Source organism: Labrus bergylta, chromosome 16, assembly GCF_963930695.1.
Source record: "Labrus bergylta chromosome 16, fLabBer1.1, whole genome shotgun sequence".
NCBI lineage: Eukaryota > Metazoa > Chordata > Actinopteri > Labriformes > Labridae > Labrus > Labrus bergylta.
In genome coordinates, this window is record NC_089210.1 from 26,373,408 (window position 1) to 26,386,245 (window position 12,838).

The following is a 12,838-nucleotide window of genomic DNA, read 5'->3' on the forward strand; positions in this document are numbered from 1 at the left end:
GTTTGTTGGTAAAAGCCAGCCTGAGGTTCACCCTTGTTTTGGAATGAACTTTATCCGCATGGCAGTTCGGCTCACTATTGCTGCCTGTCTTGGCCAGGACACTCTTGAAAAAGAGATTTTTAATCTCAATGAGTTTCTTTCCTGGTTAAATAAAGGTTAAATAAAACTATGATTGTATATTCTCTTCTTTGCTGCTACATCAATGTCCGTCATATTCGGCAGTTTGAATCATGTCCACTTCCTGAATTGTACGCACTGCTAAACTCACCTGTGCTCTGTCATTGGCTGGGGGAAACACACCAGCTCTGAGTGGCACCTGTTTGAGATATTTCCAAACTGACAAGACGCAAGAAACGGTAAATTGCAGAGTTTGCACTTTGGATGGCGACACAATGAATGACCTTTTAACGATGCTATAACAGTCTGCTGAGAGTCAAACAGACAAACAGTCAGCAATACAAGATATAATACTGTTGTTTAAGCTGTTGCTGCTGGTGTTTTTCTGCTCTTTCTTGGCTTTTACAAGTTATTAACAAGCCTCTCCACATGAGACTCACCTGCTATGATAACAGAATCGGATCGAAACAAGGTTATGAAATGGAGGGAGGCAATGATATCAGCGAGGTCCAGACCTCAGTTGTTGAAAAAAATATTTTCTACAGTACAATTATTCATTTCCATGCATGCTGCTAGAAGTAATTTCAGTCAGCAGCTCTTTCTGTTCCCGCTCAGCGTGTAGCAGGCAGGTGAGAGTGAGTAACCATGGTGACTGTCTATCAATCAACGCTGTCCCGCCCCTTCAGTAAATAAAACTACTGTTTTAGTGAAACCTACTATGACTATGTGTCACAGAATATACACATTCTGGATTATGTATGATGATCTTAAACCAAAATAATGTAAATCCAGTGTTTTCATAAAAAATTACATAGCCCAAGGACAAAGGCTACTTGTATGAAACAGGGCTAAAATAGAACAGAAACAAAAGGACCTGAAGTCATGTTTTAACTATTGGCAAATATTGTACAATTTCATGGATTATCCAAACGTTGTTGCTGAAGACAAATACATTTTTCAAATAGAGTAAACAGTTTTTTGTGCATATAAAAACGTCATACTGGGAAATAAGGTGAGTTTGAACTTAAGGTTTTTATTTTGGCACCCCAGGGCAGCAGATAACAAATCTAATGTTGGGGGCTACTGATGTTGGTTGCGGGTCGATTCAACCGGAGAACATTAAACACCTGCTCAGCCATTACAAATTACAGATGTGTATGAGTGTGTGTCAAGGATTGTGTGTGAATGATGTGTCACTGGGAGTTTATGTTAAACAGGAAGCTTAAACAGCGCCAATGTTACTACCAGCTAGTAAAGGGTTAGCTAGTGATAGGGTTACTCAAGTCGTGCCTTAAGTGATAGCCGAACCTCAACCACTAATTCATCCTGGTTGAAGGGATCTGTTAGACTTTCTCTTTTCTTGACCTGAAAGGTGTGATTAGACAAAATCTGAGCAATTCTTCACAAAAAACTCAACTAGACTTGACATTCACACTTTAAAAATCTGTCAACTCTACTCTTCTGAGGATTTATGAGAAAACAAAGATGCTAACACAATTTCTAAAACAGCACTTCAAAAATTGACTTGCAGAAAAAACAAGGAAACCATGAATCTTTACTGTTTGCAAATCTGCATTAACCATGCTGTTGTCCCCGGTTGATGCTAGAAACCGAGAACAGGGCGGTGTGTTATTTTTTACCATTTTTTTCTTTCCTGGAGAATAAATATTTATGCATTGTGTTTTACACAAACTAAGACAAATGATCTGGGTTACTGCAGAGGTCAAGCTGGCACCAGTATCGCAAGATCCAAATCGACTTGGCTTTGGGCAGAACACAGCTTTACAATGACATGATTATAACTTTTATCACAAGGACAAGCATTGAAATAGACAGTTAGATTCAGTGAGGTGTTCATAAGATTTCATGAGATGTTCCAACAGGGATTAATCAAGATTCCTTTGAGATTTGGTAATATTTTGTATTTTGTTTAAAAAAAAATCTCGTAGGTAGATAAAAACCATAAATGTATTCTATGTATCCAGAGCCTGATGTCTCTTATTTCTCCGTGCCATGAAACTCAGTTTTTTAACAGTTAAAAAACATGAATGAGACACAGCTCTACTGGGTGACATGCTCACATGAACACATTTCGCGGAAATTACCGCCAAACAAAAGCAATGTTTCTTCCTGTTCTGGTTTTCAAGGACAGAGCTTTTTTTCTTATAACTTAAGGTTTTTCAATTTTGTCTTCAATCCTTACCAATGGGCTAAGGGTCGAGAGTGTTAAATTGTTCTTTATAGTATCAATGGATTTGTACATTCAAGAATGAGGAACAATACGTTATGTTGTAGCTGTTTAAAGATACCGAGTTGTTTTAGAAAACTGTCTTGTTGCAATCTTGGCAGCTCCTTGTGGTTTTCTTGAAGCCCTGTCTGCTCTCTTCAGTGTTAACAAACCACTGAAGAGGCAAGAGTGTTCAAACCAGGCTGAGAGGTGGAATGAGATGAGCTGCACTTCCACACACACACACACACACGCACTTCCACACACACACGCACACACACACACACACACACACACACACACACATACATACACGCACACGCACATACACACACACCACAGCAGAGCATTCTGCAGTAATCTGCTGCATGTTGGGCTTACTGCACATGCTGTTTTCTATGCTCAATTAGCTTCTTTCGCACAATTGTGTACCTCTGCACCGTCTGTGAATCTGTGTGTGTGTGTGTGTGTGTGTTTGTTGACCCCAGCAAGCAGAGAGGACAGTGGAGATCACTTAGAGGTTAAATGCTTTATTTCTTGACATGTCATCAAATAAAGTATGGTGTCCCTCTTTTTCTCTCTACCCACTCCTCTTACATTCACACCTCTCCCTTTCTCCCTCACTCCCTCCCTCCTTCCCTCTGTCTCTCTCTCTCTCTCCTGCAATGGGCACCAAATAGAGAAGAAAGCTCTGTCGCAGCATTATCCTGAAAAGCACAGAGGGGGAAGGGGGACCCTGGTGGATATATTGCCTATAGCGCAACAAACCACTAGAGTAGGAGACAGAGCAGTGCTAAAGATTTTAAAACAGGAGGAAAGACAAATGTCAACAGAGAGAACATCAGGAACATTTTTAATGCAGCTGATGCAAATGTGATTGAAAATCATTGTTTAGTTGCCATTATTATTATTTTTTGCCACAAATGCATCAGGATCTTTCAGCAATGTTACCATCTTGCACCATTTTCTGTACAGAAGGTCAGAAGCAATGTACCTGATCCACAAATAACATTGGCCAAGTCATTGTTTTTGGGTGAATTGGTTAATAAAGGTGGCCAGTTTCCACCCACTGACCAGCTGTCTCACCTTCGCTCTTAAAGGGATAGTTCAACAGTTTTGGCTCTGCTTGTTTATGTATTTATTTATCCATTTTTATAAGATTGAAATGAAAATATGGATTCAAATCTCAAATCTTTTATTAGGGGGGAAGAGGTTTTTCTGCAAATGTATCCTCACTGCCTCCTCAGTTGAGCTCAAACAGCCTGTATAATCATAAATCAGGTTCTTAATTTGTCTGTTTCGTTGATGGAAAAGAAAACGTAACACTGCTCAATTTATTATGGTGTGAGGGCTCAATAATTTCTATTTTAAAATCTGTTTTTCTAAAATATTCGTGCTAACACTCAGGCAGACGCTGGAAAATCCTTGCATTTATTTGTAGCGCCTCTATCCATAAATTTCAGTCAAGTGTTTCAACTACTCAACCAATACCTGGAGAAATATCTCAACTGTTCAATGAATTCTTTTTTGTTTTTGCTTTTTTGTTGTTTTTTTACTTTACTTTACCTTTTTAACATTTTTTCCAACACTTCTAAATCTGACTCTGATCTCTATGGGACATATGCACAATCATTTGGCACCTGCTGTAGCCAGTTTGTATTGATTGTACAGGAAGCAGACTGTAACTGCAACTTCAAGAACGCTCTGTGCTGACTTGTAATTACAGTAATAGCAAACTAAATAGATAAAATATTTAAAGGTAATGTCGGCAGGTTTTAGCAAAGCATGATGATGTGTCATTGTCATCATACGCTAACCCCCTGCCGAATGCTTAGTAAGGAGAATTTTCATTTATTTGTGTTTTTACAAGAAACCAGCCACATCAATAGTAATGTGAATGGTCCTGATTTAGCTTAATGCTAAAAAGGACAGCAGGATGAAAATCATGAACCTTGATAACTCAGTATCGCAACTAAGTCTCTAAAATGAGGTCAAAATGATATTATCACTGATGCAATTACTGTGTGTGGCGTAACAGTAAGTGTGTGTGTAGGTGTCTGTGTGCCAATGTGTTGGTATTTATTTCTTTACTTGAGGGACTAGAAATTGCCATCACACTCCATTGTGTGGAAAAAAGGGAAAGAGAGAGGAGAAGAGAGAGAGGAAGAGAGAGAGAGGAGGGAGTGTGTGTGTTGGACGGTTTTGCTTACAAAGGAGCACCATTCAGCTGAGACGTCCACCTGAATGAGGCGAGCTGAGACGCACTGCCCGATCAATAAACGGATACGAGCATCCCAGCCTGCCGAGCTCAGCAAAAAAAATAAAAAAAAGAGGGGCAGCGCGGATAAAAAAACGAGGGGGTGCAGAAAGTGAACCTCATCCTGTTGGTCCAATTCCTCTCCTTCTTTTTACTCTGATTTCATTCAACACCCCCTCACCAAAAACACCTCCAATCCAATGGCAGCCCCCTCTTCTCCCTCAGTGTCTCCCTCCCTCCTTCTCTGCAGCAGACTAGAGCGCAGTCAGCTACTACGGGGACTGCAGTGTTACGCTATAGCACAAGCAGAGAGCTGGAGAGAACCAAAGGAGGGGGAGAAGTCGAAGAGGGCGGGAGGGAGAGGACGAGGAGGGGGTTGGGGGGACTGAATTGCGATAATAAGCAATCCAGCACTCAGCTCTAAAATCGTGGTAATAAAGCAGCACAAGCTGTCAGTGGTGATGACGAGAAGAAAAGGACAGGGGAAGGACTGTATAGGCTAAAGCAGATGAGAGGAAGACTGGAAGGAATAGAAGGACAGGAAGGAAATCGAAAATCTTGCCACCGTTGCAAGGATGCTTCATATACTCGGAAAGCCAAATGAACCATTGCTTTTTTTAAACATCTGCCTTTTCTGTCTACTTCAACCGAGACGTTGGCGGGTAAGAGCAGCTTCGTCCTCATCGTTCTCCAGCAGGCCAATCATCTTAAAACCAAGCCGGCCGCATGACCCCGGCCAACCTGAATGCTACTGCTGTGCTGGCTGCCCCCTCCATACTTTGCAACCTATCTTTATGTCAACACGCTGGCACAGAAACTATTGACTGCAACACTTTCAAAGTCACCTCAGCTGTCACACGGATTCTCCCCCATCCCCCCACCATGACACAACCCTGGTATTAAATTTGGCCATTTTTTTTTTTACTGTCAACACCCTTCTGTTTTTCAATAAGTTGTTTGGCTGTCAATTTGTTTATGACCTTGTTGAGTTTTAACCATTAAAGAGATGCAGGAGCTGAACAAAAGATGCAACAAAGTCAAAGAAATTAGCATTCCTCATAAATGGTGTAGATACTCTCCACCCATACTTAATAGTAGATCTTTACCTTTTGCTTGTTCCCTTAGCATTTGCTTTGAACCAGTGGTTTTCTACCTCCTGTTGGGGCTGAACATGTATGAGTATATCTGAACATGACCGAAAAATACACAAACACATACACATGTTATCAAGCTTGCTGATATCATCTGAAAGTAAGTGGCAGTAGGTTCTAACCCAGGCCCTTCCTGCACATCTTCCCCTCCCACTCTTCCTCTCCCTTTTCAGGTTTGACTATGTAATTAATCACAAAATAACAACAACAATGAAAAGGAAATCTAAAGACACCAAAGAGACACTCTTTGTGTGTAAACAATGTTTGAAGCACATGAAAAATGACTGAAACCTTTAATGTAAAGGCTGCTTAACTGTGCACAATTCTAAAAATGCTCTCAGTTCACCTTGGAGGTAGACAGAGCTGCATTGAGCAGCTACAGTGCAGTGTTGCTGCACATTTCAACTGCGTTTGCTGCAGTTTTCAGTCATCGGTCTGAGGACTGGACATTCACAGTCTGACTTTCTTCAAGAAAACCACATGACTGAAGTCAGACATAGGATGTTCATTAACTCTTTGTGCTTATACCTACGAAAAGTAGTACCCTAAAATGTACACAAACCCTGTGAGCCAAGTAGGGTATTCTCGATACCTTGAGCATCTGCACGAGAAGCAATGACTTTCAACGTACTCAAAGGTTAACACGTACTGTATTTGGCAATAAAAGACACTCTGAGCAAACTGCTCTTGCCATCCAACATGTGGGAAGTCAACTCATGGACATAGTAGAAAGACTGATAGAGTCCACCTAAGGCTGTGGTAGTGGCGATGAATGAAACAACACAACAGTCAACTTTGGGTATTTATTTAACCCACACCATAATGTAGTAGTAGTCCTGGAAAAGGATATTTCACTTAAAGCATACATTAGAATCGTGTCATTTACTAAAAAGTAAAAAAAATACTAAAAAGTGTAAAGGCAGACAATTTCTTCTTCCAGAGTCAATAAGCAGTCTCTGTGTATATGGCAGAGTCCACAAAAAATACACCTAACTCTCAATGATCCAGGTCAGCGCTGGCTCTGCAAATGGACATAGATTTTTGAAGCTAATTAAGCAGAGGGAGACGAGGAAGACATGAGTGAGAGATGGGAAACTGATCGCACAAGCGGACAAAATGATGAAATTGGGTTGGCGGAGGCAAGTAAAAGCTGAATCACAAAAAAAAGTTGATTAAGCTGAATCCTGTGGGCCCCTCCTCAACCGTGACAATATGGCCAAGACCCTCAATTGTTGAGTTTCACAACTGAGGTAGCTGCATTCCAAGAAACCCAGAACCGGTTCTCTTGTCCACAGAAATGATCCTAACAATTGTCATGTACGCTAGTAAATCACTTTTGAGGTTGACATTCAAACAGGCCTTGTTCAGGTTCCCCTGACCAATTGGAGTTGACTTGACTTTGATGTGTATGTAGTTACTCTCTTTTAACTCTACCAGAATACACATGATGACAGTAGAGCCACACAATCTTATTTTAGCAAGAATGGCTGACAATTCAGTAAAGTACAGGGAAAATTTGAGTCCAGTAATCATAAATAATGTTAAAGCTGTGAATATGAGAAACCATTGAAATGGCTGATGGATCTCAATGTCACCTGGAAGGAAAAAGAAACCCCATGAAGCTTGAAGCTTCAAATACAGCCATAGTCTGGGATCAAGGTGATATAGTGATATGTGATATACAATACCAGACAAATGTTTGGACACACCTGATTGAAATGCATGTTATTATCTTAAAGACATTTTAATCCAAAGGCTTATGCTTCAACGTTTGCCAGGTCTTATGTAAATAGAAATAGTGAAGTTGATGCCTACGTATCAATGCATTTCTTTCCAAAACAAAAATGAAATGTTTTATTTTTATGTTTTTAATATCTACTATTATTCTAAAATGTGGAAAAAAAGTCCAAATAAAGAAGAACCCTTCTAGAAGGAGATGTGCCCTACATACAGCTTACAGTTTGAATAATAATAATTGATAATACTATTACTGTTGTGTGTCCAAACCTGTGTAGGTCATAAACCTATGCTGCAATCTTTATTATTAGCTTTCCTACATTGTCTATGCCTATATACTGTATATGCATATGCATTTGTTACTTTTCATTGGATCTTTACTGATGCCTATTTCAGCACCATGGACAGAGAGAGGAGGTCAAATTATCATCAAAAATAAATAAAAATGCAGTAAATGACATGCTGTTTTGTAGTAAGTAAAGTTACTGAGGGCTAACAGTGAAATAAGACAATAGTTTGTCACTAAATATGCACATTTATTGTAGATTCAAACATGACCTCCTCCTGCAAGACCACATGGGCTTCTTTCAGTCTCCCAATGTTTTAAAATTTTACCTTAAATTCAAGACATTCTTCGTCCACCTGTTTGATACATGCAGATTTGCAAAATGCTTCCATAATACACTTTGGAAAATCATGAAGAAACAAAAACGTTTTATGTGCACAGACACATTACAACACTTTACATTACAGCCTTTTCCCCACTGTTTTACATGAAGGGTGAACAAGTGTATTTGGTGTAGGGCTGTGCAAAGACAAGGTCTGAACACTTGAGGTTTAAGCTTTTTTTTTTAACCCTTTAAGGCATTCCTTCAAAAAGCTTTTGCCTCGGTTGCCTTCAGGATACTGCACCAAGGTCTTTGTGCAGAGATCTTTTACTCATAGAAATCACCCATGTAATGTTAAGCAGTGCATAGGCCTACTTTATCAGCTAAATTAAAACCTGCTCTAATATTTATAAGCATAGGCTTAAAATGACATTTGATCCGTGATTGCTATGAACTCATTTGATGTGTGCAACAACAAAGTCAAACAAAAACGTTCTAATTAATATCGACTAATTCTGAAGCAAACACACTACAGTCAAATACAAATGCATTCACCCTCACCTGCTAGCACATGAAAGGACATATCGTGAGCAAACAGTAATGCATTCAAGTGCTTTGCTCAGCTACAGAGAGACTTACATGCAAAAATCCAGCAACGTGACTAATATAGCATTTGGGCTCTTCAGTTTGTATTTTTGATTCATCAAAGGCTATTACAAAATACAACAGATGAACGGAGGCACGACTGTCCGCCAGCATTTTCACTATCACTTAATTGGTCATATAGCTGATTATTGGACTGTGGAACAAATTCGACACGTGTAAATTCATAGTGGAGAAAAATGTATTCTCAAGAACTGCAATTTCTAATCAAATCATGTTTAAACTGAAGAATATGATGCCATAGAAATAATTTGGTGCTCCAATTTAGACTGTTAAGAAAAGAGAGGGAGAGAAGGGCAAAGAGACAAATGGGCATCGGCAGTGGTCACCGCTTTAGGCTACACTATATCAATTGGTGTGAATTAAAAGGGAAGCAGCCTCAGCAAGGTAGGTAAGAGGAGCAAATGAGAAATTGAGAAAAGAGAAGCAAATTGATGTGCATGATGTAATTCGCAGAAATGACGAGAGGAAAAATAAGGTGGGAGAGAGACACGCAAGATATTGACGCAAGAAACTATCTATCTATCTATCTATCATTGCATTGGAATTTACATTTTCAACACTTCCAAAACACTTTAAGGGGAACTTTACGCAGAGCAATGCGTATTGGCAAAATAGCCAAACCGGTTTGTGAGTGCGCGCTAGAGAAAGAAAGAAAGAAAGAAAGAAAGAAACGAGGAGGTTTCAGGACTGTTTCACTGCTCATACACTTACCCGTGCGTATTTGGATGAATAGGGGTCTTCGAACAGCGCCCACATATTGGGCTGCCACACCTGCCACCACGTCGCCCTGCGGCCATCCTCCTGCATGCAGAGCCGCTTCAGGTCACCATCTGCCCCGCCGGTGAGTGCCGGGTCATCTAAGGGTTCTTCTGGCTCGGGGGTCTCAAAACTGTCCAGGGCTTCCTCTGCGTCGCGATGCTGCCGGTAGTTCATCCAGCAGCACGCCTCCACGTCTGTTTCATCGATGCCCCAGAAGGCAAGCTCCTCCTCAAAGAGGGGCCCACAAACATCACCGGGGCAGTGGAGCTTACCGGTGCGGTAATAGTTGAGGATGAAAGCGAAGGTGGCCGGGTGGCGGTCGAAAAAGAACTCGTCGCACTTGGGGTTGTAGTCGAAGTTGCTGTAGGCGTCGGGCTCGGTAAGCCAAGACAAGCGCGTCCCCGGCAGCGTCTTCAGGGTGCTCCGGTAGGTCTCGTGTCGGATCCCACCGCAGTTGATCACGATCTTCTCGCTATCTGACGCCGAGCAAGTCATGGCTGCGCTGGGGCATGCTTCGGTCGGTGCGCCCGACTGCTGCTGCTGCTGCGGCTACTTTCCGTCCCCATCCACCGCCGGTCCACGCTCTGTAAACTGCTGTTATACCGTCCCGGCAAGGAGTCAAAGGACCAACTGATGAGGAGGAGGAGGAGAGAGGAAGGAGGAGTCTGCGTATTTATGTGTGAGAGAGAAGGAGATGTCTGCAAGTGTGTGTATGACGAAAAAGCGTAGAGGGAATAGCCTATGTGGGATGCGGAATTTATGAATAGATTTTTCCGTTGAAAGACTGATCATCCTATTAACTACCTATTTGAATTTACGTTTTAGATCATTTGATGTTATGAAGGTTACTACGACCTTTTCTGCAGAACAAATCAATTGAAATTTCGCTGTTTCGGCTCTCTGGTTCTGTTGAATTTGCTGCATTCTGGGCTTGAACTGCAAACACCGAAGATTTATGGAACAGAGGAGCAAAGGGAAAGACAGATTGAATGACTGTTTTACATTGGTAAAGCCCAACTGCATGGCTTGCAAAAATTAGCACTTGTACCTACAACGCACCAATAAGCAAATAAAAAAGCTTTAAAATCTATTCGACTGTCCGCAAAATGTTGAACATGGTGACAGGGATTTGCTCCTATTCAGACACAGCTGCATCAGTGAGGTCCAAAACTGATGTTGGGTCTCTTCCTGAGCGGTTCAAAACTAATGCTGACACCGAGATAGAAGAAACACAATGTCTCAAACTTCAAGTCTACAGTCGTTGCTTCATCCAATAGTAAAAGTCGTAAGATTTCCCTTATAGCCTTAATTTAAGCCTCACCCACAAAGGCATAGGCTATTTCATTAGTATTATATTAGTATTATTCTGGTTGATTATACCTGACCAGTTGAAAATAGGTAAAGCTATGGTTAGAATTTATGATGTGATAAATTCTAAGCACCAATATGATAAAGGTTATCAGGTCCTCTTTCCCAAACGTTTCTTTCAAAATTTACAGGATAGTGGAGCTGTCAGTCAACAGAGTGACTCCGAGATCGAAAGGCGGCACCTGGCACGTGCCACAGCACATGGAAATGTTGCTTTGTTAGGCCTGTTCGACATGGCACAATAAATTCAACAGCATCTGCATTTGCTGGTGGCCAGTCGGCAGGCCGTCCATGTAAGCACTCATATTTTAACTGCAGAATGGCCAATCTTCAAACCACAATGATTCATGATTCAGGTTACATTATTACCATAGGACTCGCTTTCAGATATTTACTGCCATAAGTGTGTACTTTCTTTTCTTTATTGACAATAACGTGACTTAGCCTATTAAAAGATTTAATACGTTTATATTGTCCCTTTTCCATTTTTGCTATTGAACGTTTAACTGTCTGGTATCTCCTTGAAGACAGAAAAGTATTTCATACATTCTGTATCAGAAAGCTCGAACCAGAGCTTATCCCAGCTAACAACGTTAGCCTAGCCACAACACCAGTGTAATGTAATTAGCCTACATAAAAATGTAATTATATTGCCGCCAACTGGCAGAGACCTATCTCTATAAAATTAACACAATGATAGCGTTCAATAGAACTTACAAGGTGTAATCAATATGCAGTCCAATACACCATTCATACACTTGTCGGTATAAAGGATTAATGCTGTGTTCACACAACATATTAGCCATAAATGTAGCCCATTTCCTCAAGGCGGAGGTTTATATAATGCGTACTAGTGGGATCACACTTTCTGCTTTTGCCTACTCTGACAGGCTGGTTGGTATCAGATTTGGCTGCTCAATATAAACCTTTTTTTTAGTTATAGGTGCAACACCATGCTCCTTCCATTTTAACTCTTTCTTATAGAACACATTTGTAATTTTTTATTACGGTAAAGTGGCCTACTAGCATGCAGTTGTGTTAACGTTGTCAACCCTGACTACAATTTGGTAGGCTAACGTTCAGCTGCTAAACTGCCATTGTCTGTACAACAATGTTGCTGTATATTATTTGCCACTCAACAGGGACTCGAGGGAAGAGGGCAATTAAGAAACTCTTTGAATTGATTGTTCATTAGTAAACTTGTGTATGAATGACATCGGTCTGCATAACCCTTGATTGGTTAACAGGGATCTCAGCATCCCGTGCTCAGCACCTCTATTCTCACAAGACTCTGGCGTTGACCTTTTACCTTTCAGAAAAATCACGTTAGCAAGGTGGCTTGCAAAATCTGCCTTAAATCACAAAGGCGATTTGGAGTCTTACCAGCCTCCACAACCTCAAACATTGTCAGGCAGATTTAGTACGAGAAGGAAATATGAGGAAGGAAAACTTTACAAAATTCCACCAGTCCGTATGTCGTGTTCCGTCAGAATCCGATTGCTCCCTCTCTAGTCAATGCTCGTGTCTCCACTGCACGTGCCGCAGTCTGTATCCGGAGCATGCTTGATTTGAAAAATCTCATTCCTTTCTTCAGTTGATTAGACATCCTCTAACAGAGCAAGCTTTTGCTGCTAGTTGATGCAATGCAGGAGTTTCAGGTAAAGAGAAAGGTCAGTATCAGCCAGCCCTGTGTCTTTACACTTTAACTGTGCCAACTGTGTCCTGTTTCCTGTTACATCACTGTTAAGTCATTTCATCATATTAAGAGTTAAAGCAATTGATAGGGTTGGCAACTATTTTGGTACCAAATATGGTACTAAATATTTTTCAGTTACAGGAGTTCTGTGAAACAGATGTGAAATACTCCTTAACTGACAAATTATACCACAGACCTTCATTTTAGATCTTTTTAAAACAGAAAGTGAAGACCAAAGTTTCACAGTCTGTC

The 12,838-nt window shown here is 40.8% G+C and overlaps 1 protein-coding gene across 3 annotated transcripts in view; it reads right to left on the bottom strand.

Annotated features, from left to right (window-relative positions):
* Positions 1 to 10,837, bottom strand: part of LOC109991838 (potassium voltage-gated channel subfamily C member 1-like) — an 81,174-nt gene extending 70,337 nt beyond the window's left edge. For all 3 annotated transcript variants that reach the window (XM_065965119.1, XM_065965118.1, XM_020644246.3), the window contains exon 1: positions 9,475 to 10,837. In XM_065965119.1, the coding sequence (XP_065821191.1) occupies positions 9,475 to 10,017 (543 nt within the window). In that variant the 5' untranslated portion in view covers positions 10,018 to 10,837. The remainder of the gene's footprint in view (positions 1 to 9,474) is intronic.
* Positions 10,838 to 12,838: the final 2,001 nt, after the last annotated feature.